General features: G+C 39.4%; 1 protein-coding gene across 2 annotated transcripts in view; it reads right to left on the reverse strand.

Annotated features, from left to right (window-relative positions):
- The window catches only part of DNAJC3 (DnaJ heat shock protein family (Hsp40) member C3), an 88,285-nt gene that overhangs the window by 24,653 nt on the left and 38,711 nt on the right, over window positions 1-24,921 (reverse strand). For both annotated transcript variants that reach the window (XM_078070186.1, XM_036080089.2), the window contains exons 2-5: window positions 24,316-24,426; window positions 14,658-14,782; window positions 12,612-12,686; window positions 424-576 (exon numbers count right to left, since the gene is read on the reverse strand). In XM_078070186.1, the coding sequence (XP_077926312.1) occupies window positions 424-576; window positions 12,612-12,686; window positions 14,658-14,726 (297 nt within the window). In that variant the 5' untranslated portion in view covers window positions 14,727-14,782; window positions 24,316-24,426. The remainder of the gene's footprint in view (window positions 1-423; window positions 577-12,611; window positions 12,687-14,657; window positions 14,783-24,315; window positions 24,427-24,921) is intronic.

The following is a 24,921-nucleotide window of genomic DNA, read 5'->3' on the forward strand; positions in this document are numbered from 1 at the left end:
GTCAACTCCATCTGCTTCTTCCCTAGAAACTTACTCTAAACACTCCTCTTCACCACAAACATTATTTTTCCTTTTCCTTCAAGCAATTCTTTCATCTTTTATCCCATTATCTAACCTCCCAAGTTCTCTCCCCCAAACACAAAATGTAAAATCAAACAAAAATAGCAAAGCAAGCAATATATAAAAATACGTAACTCCTCCTCCCTCCACAGCACATTCAGTACATTTACTGAAAACTTCAGTTCCAAATTTTGTTCTATCTAAATACCATCTTTTCACTTCAGAGCTAAAAGCCCAAAGATCAATCTGATTTTATCCTATCTAGGTTTCGTGTAATACGTAACATGTCAAAGTGCACAAACACGCCTTAGAGTAAAAGCAGTGTGTGTCAGACCTGCCAGCCGCAGTGTCTGAGAAACTCACCTCTAAAATCTTATCAAGGAAGGTGACAGCAGCAGTGTGATCTGAGCTCGCGAAAGCATCTAGTGCTTGGGAGCGCAAACGCTGCATTTCGTCAGATTTCACAAGTTGCAACTGGGCTTCCTTTTCTTCATTTTCACTTGGGTTAGATTTGAGCTGTAAGAATGAGAAATTAACGAGAAATTTTTAATCCCTTAAATCTAACACCTGCCGTACACACCACTATCTGACCATTTTAAATCCTGCAGTTCACTGGAGGCAAAGGGTAAAGAGACGCCGGCCACACCAGCTCCTCCCAGGACTTGCCATGGGGCTGACCAGCAGGAGGGCATCTTTGCCTCCACTCGGGTGGACAGTACACAGGCGTGAGCTGGAAGCCGGGGGCAAAAGACCTGGGTCCCCCGAACCTGACCAGGAAGCAAACACATTTAGGAACTCGAAAGGGCAGAGAAGAACGAAGTATGGAGAGCTCTTGCCTCACTCTTAGGTACAGCTCGGCAGAGTCATGTGAGTTTCATGTATTCTGCCTTCCAGCTCTATTTCCTAAATATGTATTTTTAAGTATAATTTTACCAAAATAATGAAAAACAGGGAAACTGAGGAGAGGGCACGTTTTTTAGAGGTTATAGGACGAAGATTTGATACCAGAGAGGCTAAGGTGTAAGGAGAAAGGAAGAATTTATGGGGAAAAATGAGAGAGTAATACCTTACATTAAAAAGACAGAGTTTTAAGAGGTCTACACATTTCTCTTTTTCAATAACTTTATCAAGGTATAATTCATACCATAAAACTCATCCATTTTGAGTGTGCAATTCTGATTTTTAACATATTTAGCAAGTATGTACCCACTACCACAGTTTTAGACCATTTCTGTCAACCTTTTAAGATCCCTTGTGTCTGCTTATAGTTCATTCCTACTACCAGACCGGCCTCAGGCACAGCGACTCTTAACAATTTCTTCCTCCAAATGGAAAATCTTAAGCTTCATGGCTTAGAAAAATTGGGTGCCTACATTAAAAAGCTCTGACTTGGGCAAAGGGGGACTTTTTTCCTGGCGATTATAGTTTATGTGTAATAATTCCTGAAATCGAATATTCTTACTAAAGATGGGAATTGTAGTTGATAGGTTCCTATTTTGGGTGAGGTACAGCCATTGGTAGATTGTTTCTAGAAATGTCTCTCCTTCAACTGACCAATCACACTGCTCCCCCTTTTAGCTAAAAAACACCCCCACCACTAGCTACCTGGTAGTAGAGAACACTCCAAATGAGAAACCTCAAGAATACTATTTCTGAGTAGAGGCTCTATATTTCTCCATTTTGTTTTTTGGATACTTTAGGTATTGTTTTGTCTGTTTAAACCACTGGCTTTTGACAGAATGGACAGGGCTCCAAGTATTCATAGGTAACTAGGAATTAACAACCTCAGCTTGCTCTGAGGAGGACTGTCCCTGCATGACTGAATTCCCCAGGTGAAGGGAGTTGCTGTAAGCCATGGCATGCTAACCTATGACTGTTCTGTCATCATCAGGATGGTCTTGAACACCTCTGGCAGACCACATCGGAAGAAAGACAAATGTGTATGTCCTTTGCTCTGGATAAAGGTAATTTACTGATTAACTTGTTTCCTATATGTACATTACTGCTCCTTTTTGAACAGAATACATTAGACTGTATTAGAGACTGCCTCTTCTGGATGGGATTTGCATCCTTTTTTCCCTCAAACTTTAGAGTCTGATCTCTACCACACGATTTTCCTTATTGGAAGGTGAGAGCAGGGAAAGCCCTAAAGCTTGAGGTTGAGGATGGAGGGCTCAACCTCACTCAGTGCTCAGACAACGGGAATGGGAAAGAGGGAGTGAGGTCAGGTCCTCTGGACCTCTTCGAGGATAGAGGGAGCTAGGAGAGAAGGAGGGGATTCTTGCAAGGAGGTAAGACAGGAGTCTGAAAAACAAACTAAGGACTTATAACCCTGAGAAGTTTCAAAGTAAGTTAAGGGAGATGAACATTTTCACTCTTACTGCAGGTGGGGACTCCTCCTAGGGTATGTACATGTGGAGACTGGACCCTGCTAGCATTTCCCTCCCTCTTTTTTTCATGTCTCTTCATAACCCTTCTCTTCTTTAGTGTTTCATATTTCTGACCCTCTCAGACAAACCTCTACCTATGACATTAATTTATTTCTTATTTCTTACCATTTACTGTGATCACTGAGCTTCTGGATAAAAACCCGTAATAGCTATGGGATGGGGGTTTGTTAAAAGGGATGAGCCACTCTCTAATCTAAATACACCCCTATTTCTGGGACTTCAAATGAAAACAATGGGTCGATAATTGTAGTGGGTAGACTTCTAAGATGGCCCCAAAAGACCTGGAATTCATACCTTTGTGTGATCCCCTCCCCTAGAGTATAGGATGGAGCTGGTAACTCCCTTTAACAAACAGAATATGAGAGAGGTGACAGGATGTCATTTCCTTAGTTAGGTACAAAACACTGTGGCTTCCATCTGACTAGCACTCATTCTCTCTTGCTGGCAGTCTCTTGTCTTCTCACCTGCTCACCCGGATGAAGCAAGCCGCCATGCTGTGAGATGCTTTATGGAGAGGCCCACAAAAGAAAGAACCAAGGGAAGCCGCTAGCCAACACTCAGAAAAAGACAGAGGCCTCAAGTCTAACAGCTCAAGAGGAATTAAATCCTGCCTACAATGAAATGAGTTTGGAAGCAGTTCTTCCACCAGCCAAATCTTCAGATAATACTGCAAGCTTACCCGACACCTTGCCTGTGGCCTAGGAGAGACCCCGAAGCAGAGCACCCAGCTCAACCTGCCTGGATTCCTGACCCCATGAGCCATGTGTTGCTTTAAGCTGCTAACTTTGAGTAATCTGTTTAGCAGCAATAGATAATATAGTACTTTACTATTTTTCAATGGCTAGATTGTGAATATTGCCAAACAGATTTTGTGTTATTAATGTTTTAAAATAAAGTCTAAATGGGGGAAAAAAAAAACACCTACGCCCAAACCTTGATTTTATCACTTATTATCTGTATATTATTTACATTATCTTCACCAAAAAGGGGGGGGGATAATAATGATGTGGGAAACAAAGGCAAAAGAAAAAATTAAATTTCCTTACTATTTATAGCCCATTGACAAGTCCTTGAAACAAGCAGAGTGACCTTCCTCCAGGAACTCAAGTACCTCGATGTTGATACTTTGCTAAGGGCAAAAGGCAATCTTAGCCCAACGCCCAGGATCCTGTGAGTCTACTTTAACATATAAAAATTCCTTTGGAAACTTCCTTTATCTCTACCTGAACCCCCCTCCCTGCCAAGATACATGTTAGCAATCATCCTCCAAGTATATGGCCCACTGATACATACCTGAAGAGTCTCATGACTAAGATTTTACTAGACAGTAATAAATGACCTTTTCCTAACAATGGCAAGCCCCCTCAAGGTCCTGGAAACCTTGTTTCCAAAATACCTTGGAGGTTTGTACTGTCCCTAACCCCCTCCCAACCTCAAAGTATATAATCAGTCACCCATCAGAACCCCAGTGCAGCTTTCTGCCCATGGGTCCTATAGCCATGCTTTAATAATAACCACCTTTTTTGGACCAAAGATGTCTTGAGAATTCTTTCTTGGCCATTGGCTCTGAACCCCAACATTTCCTACATCAATAATGCTTACACCCTGAGGAATAGTCACTGAGAAATTAAAAAGATACTTCATGCAACACATAGCAAGTACTCCAAAAAATGCTAATAAAAATTCCAAGCTCCTTTTTTGAACTTTCTATAGTATATAAATTGACAATGAGGACAGAATGCAATACTTTAAATGGCTATTCAATTTATTTCCCTCCCATTGCATTACATATCAGCCAACTTAAACTGGGTGCCCTCTATGAAAGTTTGCATAATTAAAGTCCCAGAATAGCACCTGGGTGGCTCAGTCGGTTGAGCATCTGACTCTAATGGTTTTGGCTCAGCTGTGATCTCAGGGTCGTGAGATCGAGCCCCGCCTCGGGCTCTGTGCTCAGTGCAGACAGAGTCTGCTTGTCCCTCTCCCTCTGCTCCTCCACGCCTCTCTACCCCATGCACTCTCTCTCTCAAATAAATAAAATCTTAAGAAAAAAAAAGTCTCAGAATAATAAGAGCTTAATTTGACTCAAGGTCAAAATAAAATTAGATTTTGGCATAAAATACATTCACCAAACCACTTGTTGCTCAAGAAATTAATCTTTCCAACTCTATTAAATTTAATTATGGTTTTAAGAGGTAGGTAGCACAAATTTACATTTTTCATTTGATACTAATTGATAACATAGAAAAATATGTAATATTTGAGGTATACTGGAACATTCCCCAGTGACTTCTAAAATTTGCCTTCACAAATTCTTTCTGCAGTCTTTGTTAAGGGAACTATACAAAAATAATACCAACTGGGCGCCTGGGTGGCTCAGTTGGTTGGGCGACTGCCTTCGGCTCAGGTCATGATCCTGGAGTCCCGGGATCGAGTCCCACATTGGGCTCCCTGCTCGGCGGGGAGTCTGCTTCTCCCTCTGACCCTCCCCCCTCTCATGCTCTCTCTATCTCATTCTCTCTCTCAAATAAATAAAATCTTTTAAAAAAAAAAAAAAGTAATACCAACTAATTTGAATGTCAATAAAAAGAAAAAGTAAGACCCAACTTTTGAAAAGCAATTGTATCCAAGTCAAGGGGTAGGTGATTGAGTTAGTGTTTTAAGGTACTTGTAATTTTCTAGAGGAAGCTAGTGATTACCTGTAAACCTTATTAAGCATGCATGTTGAAATTCCTGAGTAATGACTAAGAGAAAAAGACACAGTATGTATAACAGTATAGAAAGAACAGAATAAGGAAGAAAAATCTAAATCAGCTGCAGGAGGGAAGAGAAGGGTGGACTGAAGAAAAGGAACAGTTGGATAAACAGAATCTAATAGAAATAGACACAAAAGACATCAAGTTGCATTTCTTATACTAACCAAGCCAGCGAAAATTACCCTGTTCATACCAAGTGTTGTGGAAGATATGGGGCACATGGAACCCTCCTACGCCGCTGGTGGGAATATACGTCTGGATAACCACTTAACAGGAGGGTGCCTAACTGTCTGGCCAGGTTAAAAATGCCCATAACTTTCAAAGCAGCAACTATCCTCTTGGGTATATACCCTATAGCAGCAACTGGAGTGTGATCCAGGGACCCTCGGGAATCCTTAATACCCTTTCAGAGGTCTGTGGGGACAAAAGTATATATGGATAAAAGACAACGCATTCAAAGTGCAGGATAAACTAATGGATTTCATTATGACAGAGTACTAAAAGTTCACTCATAAGATTTCAGAGTCCACACTGCAACTAACCAACAATAACTACTGGAGTTTGGTATAACATCAAAGAATATCCACAACTACATAAAACGATTATTAAAACATTCTTCCTTTTCCAACCACTTAAATGTGTGAGCCACATTTTCTTCAGTAATACTTCAACCAAAATATAAATCAGATCTGGGAACCTGATTGTCTTCAAGTAAGCCAAACATTAAAGAGATTTGCAAAAATGTAAAAAATACCACTTATTAATTTTTTAAAAAGATTTTATTTATTTGACAGAGAGAGAGACAGCGAGAGAGGGAACACAAGCAGGGGGAGTGGGAGAGGGAGAAGCAGGCTTCCTGCGGAGCTTCTCCCTCTCCTACTCCCCCTGCTTGTATTCCCTCTCTCGCTGTCTCTCTCTCTCTCAATTAAATAAATAAATAAAATCTTTAAAAAAAAAAAAAAACTCTTAACAAGGAAGTAATCTAAGAAATCATCTTGCTCAACGAACTCCCACTTTATAAATGAAAATACTGAGTCTCACAAATGGTAACTTGCCCAACATCACACCAGCTAATCAGGAAAAAGTGGGGTGGGTCTCCCAACTTCTAGTCATGTATCATTCTTTTTTTTTTTTTAAAGATTTTATTTATTTATTTGACAGAGAGAAACACAGTGAGAGAGGGAACACAAGCAGGGAGAGTGGGAGAGGGAGAAGCAGGCTTCCCGCAGAGCAGAGAGCCCGATGTGGGGCTCAATCCCAGGGCCCTGGGATCCTGACCCGAGCCGAAGGCAGATGCTTAACAACTGAGCCACCCAGGCGCCCCTCATGTATCATTCTTAATCTTATCTTGTTATCTAGACAAGCTTATATGTCACTTTTTATAAATATCTCTGTGCTATTAACTTTTCACATATTTAGGGCTTATTTCTTCCAACTAAAGGGTAAACTGCTGAAGAACAGGATATATGTCTTAATGCCTAAAATGAATGCCTATTTTTGTTTTTCATTTAATACTAATTCATTTAACCTATGAGCTAGGTTGTACGATCTCTAATTTTAGATAAAGAAATTGAATGATTATATAACTTGCCAGAAGTCTTGCTTTGGATGATGGCAATGATGAAGATCAATCATGACAGGAGAAAACATTTACTAAGAGCTTTCTGTATTTCAGGCCCTATTCTAAGCTAAACCAAAAAACCTAAAGGACATTTTGGATTATCCCCCTTTTATACACAGGGGGATTCTGTGGCTCAAAGTCACTTTCTAGATATGCCTCCTGAGGCAAGGGAAATAAAATCAAAAATAAACTATTGGAACTACATCAAAATAAAAAGCTTCTGCACTTGGGGTGATGAACACAGAGTGATGTATGAAAGTTCTGAATTACTATATTGTACATGTGAAACTAATTTAGCACTGTATGTTAACTAACTGAAATTAAACTTTAGGGGCGCCTGGGTGGCTCAGTTGGTTAAGCATCCCTCTTGATTTCGGCACACGTCATGATCTCAGGATTGTGAGATCGAGCCCTGGTTCAGGGTCTGCACGGGGCATGGAGCCTGCTTAAGATTCTCTCTCTCCCTCTCTCTCTGCTGCTCTACACACACACAGTCTCTCTCTCTCTAAAAAAAAAAAAAAAGAAAGAAAGAAGAGAGTTGTATTTTCTCTACCCATCCTTCTCCCCTACATAATTTCTCTCTGGGCTCCTATCTCATGGACATGTAACCAATCTGAACAATCCAGAAACCTGGGCATCATACCTAATTCTTCCTTCTCCCTTACCCCATTCATTGTATCTCTCTGGATCCAATCTCCTAAATGTCTACCTATTTCTCTCAATCCCCACCTACGCTAGTCTAATCTTTGGCCTCCATAAAGTCATACTTGGATTACTTACTGTAACAGCTTCACTATCAGACTGCTTTCACTCATGTCTTCTTCCAACCCATTCTCCGGAGTAGCCTGGATTTTATGGAAGAAAACCCTGATTCCCAGCATAAAGCCTCCATGACTATAAAAACAAAACAAAAACCAAAAAACCCAGCTGCTGGGCCTACATATGTCCTCTTTGCAATCAGACCACTGCTTCCCTGTCCAGTTTTCTCAGCTCCTGCTCTCATCATACCCGAGGCATCGTTTTCTTAAATGACAAGGATGCTCACCTCCTGCCAGGATGGCCCTCCCAGCCACTTTGCTAACACAGATTCATTCACCTTCTTAACATTCAGATTTCCAGTACATCCCCTCCTTTAAGAAAGCCCTTCTTGACCAGACCCCCAAATCCCGTCAAGTTAGGGGACCATTCTGTCTGTTCCTGTAGGGCTCAATCACCACACTTTAGTTATATGGTATCATATTTGCCTGATTATTTCTTACCCTAGTAAAATCTTTCCAAGGCAGAGACTAGTTTTCTTCATCAGCAACTCTCCAACATCTACCACCCTGCCTTGCAAATAATATGCACTCAGTGTTCACTGAACTAACAAGTGACCAAATGCACTGGGGACAGCAGGAGTCAGTGATAGCTCAAAGACAAACTAAACCATGTAAGATACTGTTTAGGATCACGATAGCTGGTATGGACCTGAGGTGATGCTTATTTACAGGAGACCCGCCAGCAGCAGACTAACCTGTACATACAACAAAGAACAAGATCCTCACTGTAGCCCAAAAAGAGATTAAGTATATTCAAACTTCTGTTCCATTATGTAAAATGTAGCTGAGTATACTTACCTGGTTGTATATATAGCACTTTATTAGTAAGATTAAATCTTTGCTACATCTAATAGACTGGTAAATGCCCTTAATACCACAAAAAGCCCATTTAAGTAAAAACATATAAAGCAAACAAGTTATTATATATCATCTGTAATCAAAAATCTCTAAAAATTAAAGTATAAGAATTCTTTGATTGGTAAAGATAAAATACAGTCATAACACAAAATTTATCTTTTCAAACCAGACCCAGAAATCATCTATTTTATGATAATACCATAATATTTTTTTTAATATTTTATTTATTTGAGAGAGAGAGACAGAGGTAGCAAGAGAGAGAGTGCAAGCAGGGAGGAGAGGGAGAAGCAGGCTTCCGGCTGAGCAGGGAGCCTGACACGGGGCTCAATCCCATCCTGGGATCATGACCCAAGCCGAAGGCAGACGCTTAACCGACTGAGCCACCCAGGCTAGGGATTCTCTTTCTCTCTCTCACTTTCCCTCTGCCCCTCCCCTGCCATTTGCACACATGTTCTCTCTCTCTCAAAAATTTAATTTAATTTAATTTAAAAAACACAGGAGAAAAACTTTGGGACCTAGGGATTGGTGAATAGTTCTTAGACAGGACACCAAAAACACTATACATAGGAGAAAACAGAAAACCGATAAATTGGACATCATCAAAATTAAAAATATTCGCTCTCTCACAAACCCTGTGAAGAGGACAAGACAAGCCATGGCCTGGGCAAGCACATTTGCAGACCACACATGTGATAAAGTATTTAAAATACATAGAGAACTTCCAAAACACAATAGTAAAAAAGCAAACAATCCAATTAGAACATGGGCAAAAGACATGAACCAGCTTTACACCAAAAAGGATGACAAATAATCACAAGAATAGATCATTAAACATTAGGGAAATACAAATTAAAAAAACAATGAGCTGTCACTACAAACTTCTCCGAATAGCTAAAATAAAAAACAGTGACAAAACCACATACTGGCAAGGATGCAGAGGAACACAAAATGGCACAGTCACTCTAAAAAGCAATTTGGTGGTTCATTCTAAAACTAAACAGGCAATTATGATACAACCCAGAAATTGTACTTCTAGGCATTTATCCCAGGAAAATGAAAACTTCTGTTCACACTAAAACCTGTACAAGAATGTTCATAGCCAAAAAAAAAAAAAAAAAAAAAAAAGGGAAAGAAAAAGAAAAAAGAATGTTCATAGCAGTTTTTTGGGTTTTTTTTTAAGATTTTATTTATTTATTTGACAGAGACAGACACAGCGAGAGAGGGAACATAAGCAGGAGGAGTGAGAGAGGGAGAAGCAGGCTCCCTGCTGAGCAGGGAGTTCGATGCAAGGCTCGATCCCAGGACCCAGGGATCATGACCTGAGCCGAAGGCAGACACTAAACGACTGAGCCACCCAGGCGCCCTGCAGTTTTATTGATAATAGTGAAAAAGTAGAAACAACCCAAAGGTCCATCCATTGATGAATGGATAAAAGGTGACATACACATACCATGGAATACTTAGCAATTAAACAAGCAAAGGGATATATATGCAACAATCTGGTGAATCTTCAGGGAATTCTACTGAGTAAAAAAGTCAATGCCAAAAGTTTATATAATGTTTTAAGTCCATGTATGCAACATTTTTGAAATGTCAAAATTTAAGAAATGAATCACAAACTAGTGGTTGTCCAAAGTTATGGATGAGGGGCCGGAACAGTATGTGAGGGAAGTGGGTGTGGTTATAAAGGGGCAAGAGGAGGGATCCTTGTGGCAACAGAAGCACTCAGTATGTTAACTGCAGTGTAAAGAAAAAGGGTACTGAATTAAACACACACAAACAAGTGAACACTACTACTAAAACTGAGGAAAACTGAATAGACAGGTAAATTGTATCAATTCAGTATCCTGGTTGTAATATCGGACTACAGGTTTACAAGACATTATCACTGGGGAAAAGTGGGTATTGGGTAAAGGTACACAGGATCTCTCTGTATCATTAATTACAACTGTATGTGAATCTACAATTATGTCAATAAAAATTTCAACTAAAAATAAAAAATCATTCAGTACAGCTGCACATTCTCATGGAAGAATCCTGTAATAATAATAGCAAGGGTGGTTTTAAGAACACACTAGCGGAAGTATGACTGTCAGAAAACAATCTAAAAGTGTAAAGTCTCATGAAAGTCCCCCTTCTTGTTTCCGAGAGGTTTTAATATCAATCACAGAAAAGACATTAATCAAGACATACCCAGAGTTCCAAGAACTCACTTCTCCAAAAGGATACATCCATTGCCCAGTAAGGATTAATTTTTGCTAAAGCTTTATTCTAAATTGTGTTATTTCTAAAAGGCTACTCTAATGTTGTGATTGGAAAAAAGTTCTAAGTAATAGATTTAACCATCTGTTAAAAAGAAGGAAACCCATTCTTATGCTTTATCATTCATCCATCCATTCAACAAATTTCTCACAACACTTGCTATGTACAAGAACTGGGCTGGGGCAAGGTGACCCCAACACCATGGCCTCCCCACCACCTGTCCTTCAGCCTGCTCTCAAGCATCTTCCCAAATAGTAAGGAAAATTAGACAAACATAAAGGAACATCCAGTTTTACTGAAACCATGAGACAGCTACTGATTAGATTTTAATACAATTAAGTCTAATGTTTTTTGGATTTCTCTGCATATGACTGAGCATTGTGACAAAGGTTATGAAAATAGCAGAAATTTCAGTTTTATATTCATAGTGGTTATCATCTCATAACTAAGCATTTTTATAAAGTACAAAAATGCAAATAATGAACGATGAGGTTTATACAGCTGACCCTTAGGGTTGGGGCACCAGCACCACCCACCCCATACAGTCAAATCCACATACAACTTGACTCCTCCAAAACTTAACTACTAGTAGCCTACTGTTTACCAGAAGCCTTATCAATAACAGTCAATTAACATATATTTCAAATGTTATATGTATTATATACTGTATTCTTATAATAAAGTACACTAGAGAAAAGAAAATTTTATTAAAAAAATCATAAGGAAGAAAAAATACATATACACTACTTAAACAGTCCACATATAAGTGGACCCATGCAGTTCAAACCCATTTTGTTCAAAGGCCCACTGTATATATGCTCTTTCTAGACCACTCCAAAAACAAATCCAGACAGAATAAAAATGCAGGTCTTAAAATAAGCTTCATGAGGGAATGAAGACTTTGGCTATCTCTCCAAATCATTTTTCAATTACATGTAATCTGTACCATCCCCCAACAAATGCAAAACACTTTACACATTGTAAAATAGCCATATGGGTAATTACAAAATTCCGTTTTAAGAATGTCTCATTATTCCTTTCAAATCAAATGAAGGGTTTCCCAAGCACTTTTAGAATAGTTCAGCTGACATCTCTAGATTCTCACGGAAAACAAAGCAGAACATGTGAGCTATATAAACTGAATTAAAATTACGTATTATTGAGCGCCTGAGTGGCTCAGTTGGTTAAGTGACTGCCTTCGGCTCAGGTCATGATCCCACGGTCCTGGGATCGAGCCTCATGTCGGGCTCCCTGCTCAGTGGGAGTCTGCTTCTCCCTCTGACCCTCTCCTCTCTCATGCTCTCTTTCTCTCTCTCAAATAAATAAAATCTTAAAAAAAAAAATTATATATTCTTTCCACATATTTTATCTTCCAACTATTAAAGTGATTCCCTCATGTCAGTCACTATGTATTAATTCAGAAACTGTGATTTTTATATACACAAATCAGATGATTTTCCCTTTTAGCTATAAAGTTATTGCTAAATGTCTTACTATAAAAAGTCCAATATAGGGGCGCCTGGGTGGCTCAGTTGGTTAAGCGACTGCCTTCGGCTCAGGTCATGATCCTGGAGATCCAGGATCGAGTCCCGCATTGGGCTCCCTGCTCAGCAGGGAGTCTGTTTCTCCCTCTGACCCTACCCCCTCTCATGTGCTCTCTCTCTCTCTCATTCTCTCTCTCAAATAAATAAATAAAATCTTAAAAAAAAAAAAAAAAAGTCCAATATATTCACTCATCTTCATAAAGATGTTCAACATCTTCATAAAACCAAATACAAACTGAACTTACCACTTTTTTAAAATCATCTTCTGCTTCATCAAGTTTTCCTTGTTTGAGTAATAAGTGACCTCTCTGTAATCTTGCCTAGAAAAAAGAAAAGGTGTTCCGAGTACCATGCATTTCCAAATTTTCTTTAAGCACAAAGAATAAAACCAAATGCGCTAATGAAGCATTAATGAAATATTTATTTTTCCAATGTTCACTTGACAAGGCACTCTTGAGAACAAGTCCTGGAACCACTGAATGTGTATTACTTTTATTAAAGTATGCTTTCTTAAAAATACTTTTTGTGCTATATCCCCAAAAATTGAAAATAGGTGTCCATACAAAATCTTGTACATGTAATATTCATAGCAATAGCTAAAAAGTGGCAACAACCCAAACTCCCACCAACTAATAAATCAATAAGCAAATGTGATCTATCCATACAGTGGAATATTATCTAACCATAAAAAGGAATGAAGTGTTGACACATGCTACAACATGGATGGACCCTGGAAACAATATGCATAGTGAAAAAGATCAGACACAAAAGGCCACGTACTGTATAATTTCATTCATATGAAATGTCCAAATAAGTAAATCCATGCAGACAGAAAGATACGTGGTTGCCAAAGACCAGGGCATAAATGGGGAGGGGCTGCTAATAGGTACTAGATTTCTTTTGGGGGTGACAAAAGTGTTCTGGAACTAGACAGTGGTGATGCTTGCACAACCCTTTGCTCTTCTAAGAATACCAACTCTCTGATGACCAATGTGACCATAAGACAGAAAACACATTGATAGTCCACTAAAACTTATATATTACTTTTACAATACATAAAAATGTCCCTAATCCTCTGTTAAGTGCATCAACACACATAAAAAGCAAGATGAAAGCCACTTCAACTACCTAATAGCTACTATAATACTAGGAAAATGAACTACTTAACCTTTGTGAAAGGTTGTGCTTAGCTAGGTAAAGTAACAGAAAAAAATCTGACATTTGGGAATTCCATCCTAAAATAATATTTCAAACCAAACATTCACCCATACCTAATCAGTTATCCCTAGTCCTTTTTGGAATATGGCAAGATACAAACAATAAATGAGTTACCAAATTAATTTTGAAACCATCTAACTTATCCTATTATTTTAAGCCATTATGCTGACCTGCCAATCATCAGGATATCCCATTAGACTACAAATTCCTCCATTTCTGAAGCTTCTGTGTTGGTTGCAGGGGAGGATCAGTCTAATTCACGACTGTGTCCTCACCACAAACCACTGCTTAACTGACCTATCTCCTTTTCTTTATTCCTCCTGCTACAGCCTTAATTGGAACTATTATCAGTCACCTGACAGCCTTTTAATTCAACAGCTTTTTTTAAATTTTATTATGTTATGTTAATCACCATACATTACTTCATTAGTTTTTGATGTAGTATTCCATGATTCATTGTTTGCGTATAACACCCAGTGCTCCATTCAATACGTGCCCTCTTTAATACCCAACACCGGGCTAACCCATCCCCCACCCCCTCCCCTCTAGAACCCTCAAGTTTGTTTCTCAGAGTCCATAGTCTCATGGTTCGTCTCCCTCTCCGATTTCCCCCCCTTTATTTTTCCCTTCCTACTATCTTCTTTTTTTAACATATAATGTATTATTTGTTTCAGGGGTACAGGTCTGTGATTCATCAGTCTTACACAATTCACAGTGCTCACCATAGCACATACCCTTCCCAATGTCCATCCCCCAGCCACCCCATCCCTCCCACCCCTTTCCACTCCAGCAACCCTCAGTTTGTTTCCTGAGATTAAGAGGTCTTTCTAAACCACAAAGCTAACACCACTGCCAAGCTTCTAAAAATCAGCGGCTGCACCCACTGTTCCTCTTTTCACACAGACCTTTGATTGCAGAAACTTTGAGTTTTTCTTATTGCCCAGTCCTCTACACCACAGCTGCTTTCTCTGTCCTCCAGCTATGTCTAGCAGGCTGGTCCTCACCTTAAAAGACAAATTACCTCTTCCAAATTCCCATAAGTTCTCCTTTAAAGAAAGTTTAGATGCACTTACCGCAGTGAAATCCATCTTCAATTCAATCACTTTAGTTAAATCAGGAAGTGCTGCTTTTGATTTGCCCATAGCTAAAAAGACAGTAGCTCTCCGATAGTAAGCAATATAGTTATCTGGGTCACCATCTGAAAATTAAAATAGTAAGTATTGGCTCTTGGTAATTTACTCAAAACCCAAATAACCTGAACAGTACTTGAGCTTGCAATTCTCTTAAGAAAGGTATTAAGGAGGGGCACCTGTGTGGCTCAGTCGGTTAAGCATCTAACGCCTGGTTTCGGCTCAGGTCATGATCTCAGGGTTGTGGAATTGAGCCCCATATAGGGCTCTGCGCTCAGCACAGAGTCTGCCTGAGATTCTCTCCCTTCTCCCTCCCTCCCTCCCTCTCTGCCCCTCCTCCCGCTTGCTCTTTCTCTTGCACCTGCTTGAGTGCTCTCTCTCTAAAATAAAGTCTTAAAAAAAAAAAAATTTTCTTCATCAATAATGCATCATGTTGAGTAGCAAGATCACTGCAAATAAAGCCAGAACAGGACTGGGATGCCTGGGTGATTCCGTCAGTTAAGCGTCTGCCTTCAGCTCAGGTCATGATCCTAGGGCTCATGACCTAATGTATTATTTGTTTCAGGGGTACAGGTCTGTGATTCATCAGTCTTACCCGTATCAGGCTCCCTGCTCACTGGGGAGTCTGCTTCTCCCTCTCCCTCTGCTGCTCCCCCTGTTTGTGTTCCCTCTCTCTCTGTATCAAATAAATAAATTCTTTAAAAAAAAAAAAGAATACTTTTATATTTTTAAAGAGTTGCCAAAAAATAAAAATAAAAAAATATGCACACAGAGACTATATGGCTACAAAGCTTAAATATTCATTATCTGAAAAGAATTCACTATCTGGCTCTTTAAAGAAAAAGTTTGCCAACCTCTGGGTTAAAATATTAACTATATTCAACTCATAACTTCTATAAGTATGCAATTCAGTCTTTGTCTTTGCCAAAATTTCCTTAAGTAAAATGCTGATTGAGAATGTGACTATGCCTTATTCATAGGACTTTAGAAAATTATAGACTTCCAATTAAACTGACATATTAAATGTGCAATCTCAGGGCAACTGGGTGGCTCAGGTGGTTAAGCGTATGCCTTTGGCTCAGGTCATGATCCCAGGGTCCTGGGATCGAGCCCCGCATCAGCCCCGCATCAGGCTCCCTCTCCCTCTGCCCCTCCCCCTGGCTCACGCTCACTCGCGCTCTCTCTCAAATAAATAAAATCTTTAAAAAAAAAAAAAAAGTGCAGGGCTCCTGTGTGGCTCAGTTGGTTAAGCGACTGCCTTCGGCTCAGGTTATGATCCTGGAGTCCCGGGATCGAGTCCCACATGGGGCTCCCTGCTCAGTGGGAAGCCTGCTTCTCCCTCTCCCACTCCCCCTGCTTGTGTTCCCGCTCTCGCTGTGTCTCTCTCTGTCAAATAAATAAAATCTTTAAAAAAAAAATAAAAAATAAAAAGTGCAATCTCTGCTCCCTCACAAATTCCAACTAAAATGGCAGTGAAGAAATAAAGGTACAAATCTTAGGACAAAGGAGGAGAATGGAAATGAGAGCAGGACTAACTGAGTTAACAATATTTGAAAGAAGGAAAACAGATGGATGCGTTAGGTTTTGAGCTAATTCCACTCTGCTCAGTGCCTACAATTAGAAGCAAACCTTGTGCTGCCAAACAGGCCTTCTAGAAAGCAATTTTGAAACATGTATGTTCTTGACCAAATCCAGCCATGTGTCTTAAACAAATAAACATTTATTTATGCACACAGATGTTCCATCATTATAAGATTTACAACTAAAACTCTCCGAAAGTTCTACCCCTGAAGGTCTTATCATTTGAAAAACATGACAAGTGGGAATCTGTATGGCAGGATAGTATATAATCATTGAAAATCCTGGTTTTGAGCAGTTGTTAATGGCATTAAACTACCTGAAGTACTGCTGGGCAAAGGTGGACCAGGAGGAGAGAGGAGGCTGTACAACGTACGAAAGAAGGTGTACAAATGGCCAAAAGCACACGGAAAGATGTTTACCATCGCTAATCATTAGGGAAATGCAAATCAAAACCACACCAAGATACCACTTCACATCCATTAGGATGGCTATTATAAAAAGAAAGGAAAAGAGGGAAGGAGAGAAACGCAGACAGAGAGAAATGGGGAACAACTGCTCGATGGGTACGGAGTTTCAGTTTGGGATGATGAAAAAGCTCTGGAGACGGACGGGGGTGTGGGCTGTACCACAATGTCAATGCACTCAGTGCCACAACTTCGTACACTCACAAATGTCAAAACGGTAAATTTTGAAATATGCATTTTATTGTACTACATATTTTATTGTAGTTATATTTTTGAAAAACTAAGAGAACTGGGCATTTTAACAATAAAAAAAAATTTAATTTTTTTCTCAAATCTAAGAAAAAACCAAAAATAACCCATATATCACAGCTAAGCATCACTGAAATTTCTTTCCTGGTCAATTTTGCTTGGAAGACAAGGGAAAAGGAGCACATTCAGCAGCTGTATACAGGGTATTTCCTACAAAAGACTGTAATTAGCCTGAAGAAAAAGTAAGAAACAGAGTAACTGCATTTAGAGCATACATGATACAGATTATCTTTAGGTTCAGTTCATATTCAACTTAGAATGTGCAATGGATTAAACATGTGGGTCTGGCCATAAGAATGATTTGATACCTAAGGATTTCTGACGCTTAAGTGACTGCCTCTGAACGGAAAAGGAAATTCACCATTGGTCAACAGCGGCTACCTGGGCAGACAGATCGGGTTTTCTTCTTTATACTGTATATACGTACTCCAAAATGTGTCACAATGAACATGGAGTACTTTCATGACTTATTTACACTAAGCAAAAAATAAATACTAGAAATTACATGATTTAAGGCCTGGAGTTTACATCACACACTGTCACCTTCATATGTCCAAATCCTACTCGATCTCTGAGACACAGCTTAAATGACCTACTTGATTACACGTGTGAAAATATACCTTCCATTCCCTAAATCTCCATAGCGTTCTGTAATACAGTATACCTCTCTTACTATGCCCATAACACTTACCACTCCCTCTGACATTATTTATACATACACCTCAAGCTAGAGAAAATAAATTCCTTGAGTAAATTCACTTCTGTGTCGCCCTATCACCTGGCCCACAGGGACTCAAATAAAAGGAAATGGAAACAAATTCCTGATCACCACAATCAAGGCCAACACTAAGACCTGCCTAGGACAAGCAAGGGACTAGAAGAAGTCAGAACGGACACAGCTTGTTTGGTCTTTCTCTCATTTCCGTAGGACACTGTAATAATACTTGGCAGGTCCCTGGAGCTAGCCAGCTTCCCCACAGGCTCTCCTCACCCCTACCCTCCCCCAGAAGCTCCTCCCTTGCTTCAGGCCTCGATTCCTGGGTCCTTCTCATTGAGAAAGGCTTCTATTTTGTTTGCTTTCCCTAGTGCCATCCTGCTGTGGACAAGAAGGAAGCACACCAACATCAGCCCAGCCACAGACCAAGGAAAACATTTCCCAGCCTCCGGATGAATGTGGCTCCCTTCCAGAGCCAGGTCTGTAAACCTGGGGAGCAAATGGTTTGTTGCCACACTCTGTTCTGCCCAGAAGAGGTTTTTGTCAGAGGGGACCAAAGAGGGCGAGGGCTGAGGTCTCTGCTCCATCGCCTGCCCTCTGGTCCCAGCAGCCCTCCCGAGCTGGCACGGAGGGTCTGGCAAACTCCGCTGTCACTTGCTTTTGGAAGAGGAGCTGCTCATAGATTCCGACCTCACTGGTCCGAGAAAGTTTTCCATTTGGAGTACTTTCCATTCAGGAGGCAAAGCAAACAACTGGTCACACGGCTCCCTTTTTCCCTGCCAGCCACCCCACTCGGGGATTCCAGAGAACGGACATAGCTCTTAAAGAGATGTGCCTCACCAGGATATTCAAATCATTCTCTCATGAAATTAGCAATGGATTTGCAAACACAGATGTTGCTTATTTTGAACTCTGTATCTAGTTCTTTCAAGAAAAGAAGAATGCTTAGTGCTAACGTTGGGCATTTTATCAAGAAGGCACTTTCACTAAAAATTGCATTGGACTTCACTTTGGGAAAAAACTGACCGTTTCAGTCTATGCAGAAAAACCTCCAAGGAGGATTATATATGACACAGCTTTTGTATTAAGTATTTGATTATACATATATTCAAAATGTCTATATAAAATAATTCTGGAGCATTCACTTTCATTTGCTTTATTCTTCAGTTTTTAGGTATTTTTTAAGACATGAAGTGGGAATTAGAACCCCAATTTATAACAATAAACCTACAAAAATGAGGACTCAAATGATAAGGGCTCAACGTGTGAATCAAGAATCAATGTTCTTAGCTGTATGGGGTCACCTGAATGGCCAAACAAAATAGCTGTCCCTGTGTCTTCATCTTAAAAGACCAACAGTTCCTAGAACTCATGTCCATTCCCGTATCACCGTGCAAGAAGCAGCAACTGAACAAGGGCTGGTTTAAGAAATTCATGCTTAGTGTCTCATAATACAAAATCCGATAACCTTGAAAATAATCACTTATCCTGTTATCCATTCAATACACAATGCAGTTCATTATTTAAAATACTCACAAGTCTGCATATAGAAATATTAGATTTCATTTGAAAACAGGTCATTCAAATTGTTATACTAGTTTATTAGAAATTTGAACATAAGGGGCGCCTGGGTGGCTCAGTCAGTTAAGTGTCTGCCTTCAGCTCAGGTCATGATCTCAGGGTACCTAGGATCCCCGCTCAGTGAGGAGTCTGCTTCCCCCTCTCCCTCTGGCCCTCCCTCCCGCTTGCATTCTCTCTCTCAAATAAATGAATAAAATCTTAAAAAAAAAAATGTGAACGTGAGAGTTCATCCTAATCCTCAAACTACCAAACAACTCAAATATGAGAAAATTAGCCATAATAAAAAAAACCCACAACTACTAACTGGAGAAAATACATCAGAAAGCCAATTATAAATGATGTAAATAGTGGCAGTGGAAAGCAGAAAGACCACCACCCTTGCCTAGATACAAAAAATGTTTATTCTTGCTCCCAGCTAACCCAACTCTACCCCTTCATTCAAACTTTTACTGAGTACCTACCAGAGATTAAAATAATGACTAAGGGGCGCCTGGGTGGCTCAGTCGTTAAGCGTCTGCCTTCGGCTCAGGTCATGATCCCAGGGTCGTCAGATCAAGCCCCGCATCGGGTTCCCCGCTCAGCGGGAAGCCTGCTTCTCCCTCTCCCACTCCCCCTGCTTGTGTTCCCTCTCTTGCTGTGTCTCTCTCTGTCAAATAAATAAAATCTTTAAAAAAATAAAAAATAAATAAAATAATGACTAAATAGGATACTGCGTATCCTTAAGATGGTGGCTGATACACACAAGTGTGCACACAGAGGAATATTACTGAGCCATAAAAAAGAATGAGAGCTTGCCACTGCAACACATGGGTAGACCTGGAGGGTATTACACTAAGTGAAATAAGTCAGAAAAGACAAATACCATATGATTTCACTTATTTTATTTTATTTTTTTTAAGTTTTTTTTTTTATTTTTAAGTAATCTCTACACCCAATGTGGGGCTCAAGATCAAGAGTTGCATGCTCCACTGACTGAGCCAGTCAGGCGCCACTTCATCTATTTCATTTTTAAAGATTTTATCTTTAAGTACTCTCTACACCCAACACGGAATGCGAACTTACAACCCCAAGATCAAGAGTCACATGCTCTACCAACTGAGCCAGCCAGGCGCCCTCCATATGACTTCACTTATATGTGGAATCTAAAAAACAGGATAAGCAAAAAAACAGACTCTTAAATCCAGAGAACTGGTGGTTCTGGGGGTGGTGTGGAGAGATGGGTAAAATAGATAAAGGGGATTAAGAGGCACAAACTTAGTCATTTTATAAATAAGTCAGAGATGAAATGTACAGCATGGGAATATAGTCAACAATATTGTAATAACACTGTATAGTGACAGATGACTACACTTATTGTGGTGAGCACTGGATCATGTATAGAACTGTGAAATCAATGTTGTACAACTGAAACTAATATAACACTGTATGCTAATTATACTTCAATACAAATAATAATAATGATAATAACAATAATACTAAGATTCTACCTATCCCTAGGAAGTTCACAATCTTTTGAATTAGAATGTGACGTCCGGAAAGTTACTAAGTACTCTTTGTTTCCTTCTGTCTAGATGTGACTAGTAATGCCCATCCCCATTTCACAAATGAGGTACAAATGTGATTAGAAAGCATCATGATATGTTTAAGTGACAAATAAATGTAGACATGGATTTTGTTTTTTGATTTAGCAAATTGTGAATGGGATGCTGATTTTCTTACCAAGCAAATGGGGAAACCCATCATTTCAGAAATGCCCACCATTTAATCCACCGCATTAGACATTCATTCCTGCCAGATATAGAGAGCTAAGACATTCTGTTAAGTCTATCAAAAAAGTGATTTCAGATCCTAGAATTCATTACCTCCGTAAGATCATGCTGCGGGAATAAGAGGGCATCTTTCACACTGCACTGCAGTTTCTCTAATGATAAATCTCTAAACAAAACTTGTGTCTGGGGGCGCCTGGGTGGCTCAGTCGTTAAGCGTCTGCCTTCGGCTCAGGTCATGATCCCAGGGTCCTGGGATCGAGCCCCGCATCGGGCTCCCTGCTCTGCGGGAAGCCTGCTTCTCTCTCTCCCACTCCCCCTGCTTGTGTTCCCTCTCTCGCTGTGTCTCTCTCTGTCAAATAAATAAATAAAATCTTTAAAAAAAAAACAAAACAAAATCTTGTGTCTGACTGCTTCATAACACTGAGGTAAGTGCCACCGTTTCAGAAGACTAAGTGGAAAGTGGTAATCAACATTCTTCCCTAAATCACAGTTTCCAACAGATCAAGAATGTTTCCATCAGTTCCAAATTTTAAAACTCCTGCCAAAAAATATTCATTTGCCAGATACGAAAAAACTTCATATCAAATCACTGATAGATCTGTACCATACTTTAGAAACCATTTGTGCTGCCACTGAGTTTTAATACATAAACCTTTTACTGTGTTAAAAATGTAATCATAAAACATACCAAGCCCAATTTTCAAAATGCACCTAGTAATTTTTCAAAAATGAAAATGGAAGGGTGCCACAACCATAAATAATGTCAACTATAGCATTATAATAAAAAACAATCCATTGATAACTCACAAGGCTGCTAGCCAAATTCTATTACAAACCCTACCATCAGTTTCTAATCACAGAAGTTAAAGAAGTAAGTACATCACAAAACTGAGCAGTTGGGAAGCATAATAAATGAGTAAACATTTAATGAGCTCTCTATACAGTCAGCGTAAAGCAAGGTATGAAGACGCGAATGCCATTTCCCCACCGCAGCACAGCTCCTCAGCCTGCAGCAGGGAGCGCACGCCTGGCCGGTCTACCAGGCAGGAGCCCCGACCGCTCACTGCTGGGGAGAGGCGCTCACTAACTCACTGCGCTGCCCGAAGCAGCCAGTGGGGCCATTATAAAATTTGATGTTTGGTAAAGGAGACCATTGAAACGGAGGCTCTAAAGCTCTTTTCTGATAAACACACATACACATCTCATAAGAGATTCAACGGACCATGACACCACCCCCCCATTACTATCTCTCATATAGTGTCATCATATACAATTTAAACTTTATTTTCTAACGTTAGTTATGATCAGTGTTTTACACAAACTAAAATGACGAATGTCCCAAACTACACAGGTCCTCCTCAGAAATTATGACATGGGCACCATTCTGAGAATGGCTGCAACCCGCCAAATCATGACAGACAGAAGGACACTGCTCTGAGCTCTGAACACACAGTAGTGCTTCGCTTTCTACCTTCAATGAATTCCACAAATCAATTACCATGTTCTAGCTTTACTAATTTACATCTTTCAGTGACTACAACAACATTTTATCGGGTATTTTGGGAAAGAGACATCTCAAGAATTCTTGTATGGCACTGAAGCTAAAGAAAAACAGGCAGTCATTTTAAACTACTGTAACAATATTACATGGCCCTAATGTTTCTGCTAAATGTGAGATTAAAGAAAGCAAATAATAAACTATAAAGTAGGTAGGAGGTATAAGTTTCTGCAAATATTCTTGCACTACTAGGGAAGAATCAATATTTTTTTAAGACATGCTTTATCTAAGACAATAATGGAAATTTTTTTCATTACTATGCTGCAGCACTGAAGACGGTTCAAATCACCAGAAAAGTGTGGCCTCAATAATGACATGGTCACATAGTATATGGTCTCTACTGAAAAGTAACTTGTGTGAATTATTGTGCCAATTACCCACCACTTCCCAAGGTGAGCTAATTGCCAAAATGAAAAAATTTCCTAATAGAAACTTCACATAATTAAGAAAATCCTGTTAACACATCAAGTCTGTTTTTTAAAAGTCTTAATTTTCAGAGACATAAAAATTATATTTCCACATACCTTACATGTGTGATTGTACCCTATTTTCAAAAAAATCTTTATATACATTATTCTTCACTTAACCTTCACAAAGAAATCCTTTTTTGGGTAGCACAGTGAAAACTGCTAGGAATATGCAGGTAACTTGTTTAAGCCAAAATTTACTTACATAACTTGACCAATAATCATAGGATTATCAAGTGGCACAGCCAAGATTAAAATTTAGGTTTCCTATTATTCCAGAGAGCTAATAACACCAGTAATAAAAATCTGAGTTTTCAAAACAGCATGAAGAAAAATATTGCCAAACCAAAATCTAATCATGTTCTGTTTACAAAGTAAATTATAAGAGTAGGATGATAATTTTTCTGGTGAGCAGAACTGTATCTTATTAAAAATATACAAAAAACAAAAAAAACCCACCTCATTACCCCACAGTTAACTTGTCACTCTTAACCATCCCAAATAAAGGTGAGAATGCATAAATTTAAAAAAGGATTCAGAAAGTCAATGTCAAAAAGTCCTAGCACAAAAGTGTACGCAGTGACTCATAAGAAAATCCTTTAAGCCCTCACTTAGAACCTATTTATTGTGGCCATCTCGTTTCTCTCAATCCCAACAGACTGAAAGGTGCAAAGACAGCTGACACTACAGACAAATACAAGTGAGCAACAGAACAGCCTAAGAGATGGAGGCAGTTTGGCCAACACGGAAGAGGCAATGGACAACAGGATCCCCCAAAGGCCCCAAAGTAAAATAATTATACCAATGTTCTCAAGTCATCAAGAAAATTAAACCGTCTTCAGTGAAATCTTCTAGGGGGGCAAAAAACTATATAATACAGTGAGAAAAGCTTTCTGTCAAAATTACCTTGAATTATTCTTGGTACTTACAGTAGAAAGTCTTAAGTTACCTGGAAACTTCTCTCGTGTTAGATACATACGCATTTAAGTGCTGTGCATTTATTTTATTAATCTATTTCACCCAGAATCCTGTAAATATTTTTAAATGTTTTCCTTAAACATTAAATAATGTTTATTTTAAATGTTATCCAAAGAAGGAGCTGTTAATTATAATTCACTAGAATGGCCCCTGAGGGTGTTTGGTTCCAAGATACAAACCTACTGCAGCATGAAACTGAGATAAAGCATCAGCTAGCTGTCCAGCTGCAAGTAATTTCTTGCCCAATTCAAGATGTTTCTCAACATCTGCATTTACTCCACATTCAGCACCTAAAAACAACAACAAAAATAAGTTAACTTTCCGTGACCAAGATTTAATTCTGAAGAATAAAATGTTAAAAATACGGGGCACCTGGGTGGCTCAGTTGGTTAAGCATCTGCCTTCAGCTCGGGTCAATGATCCTAGGGTCCTGGGATCACCCTGTGTTGGGCTCCCTGCTCAGCGGGGAGTCTGCTTCTTCCTCTCCCTCTGCCCTGCCCCCCAATCGCCCGCACTCTCTCCCTGTCTCTCAAATAAATAAATAAAATCTTTAAAATATATATATAGTTATCTGCTTCAGGAATCTGCTCAGATAAGAAGAGTCACAGAAGCTAAAGAGTGACATAGAAAAGGTAACAAAAAAGCACAGTGCTTCGTTTTACAGAGTACAAGTGACCCCAAAATATACGCATTATCACCCTGGTCAATCAAAAGAATGTAACCAGTCTCCAAAATATAAGGGAAACTGTGTAACACAGCAGTAGTAAAAATGTGTCAAACAACAA

The sequence above is a fragment of the Halichoerus grypus genome, chromosome 4 (assembly GCF_964656455.1).
Source record: "Halichoerus grypus chromosome 4, mHalGry1.hap1.1, whole genome shotgun sequence".
NCBI classification, from domain to species: Eukaryota; Metazoa; Chordata; class Mammalia; order Carnivora; family Phocidae; genus Halichoerus; species Halichoerus grypus.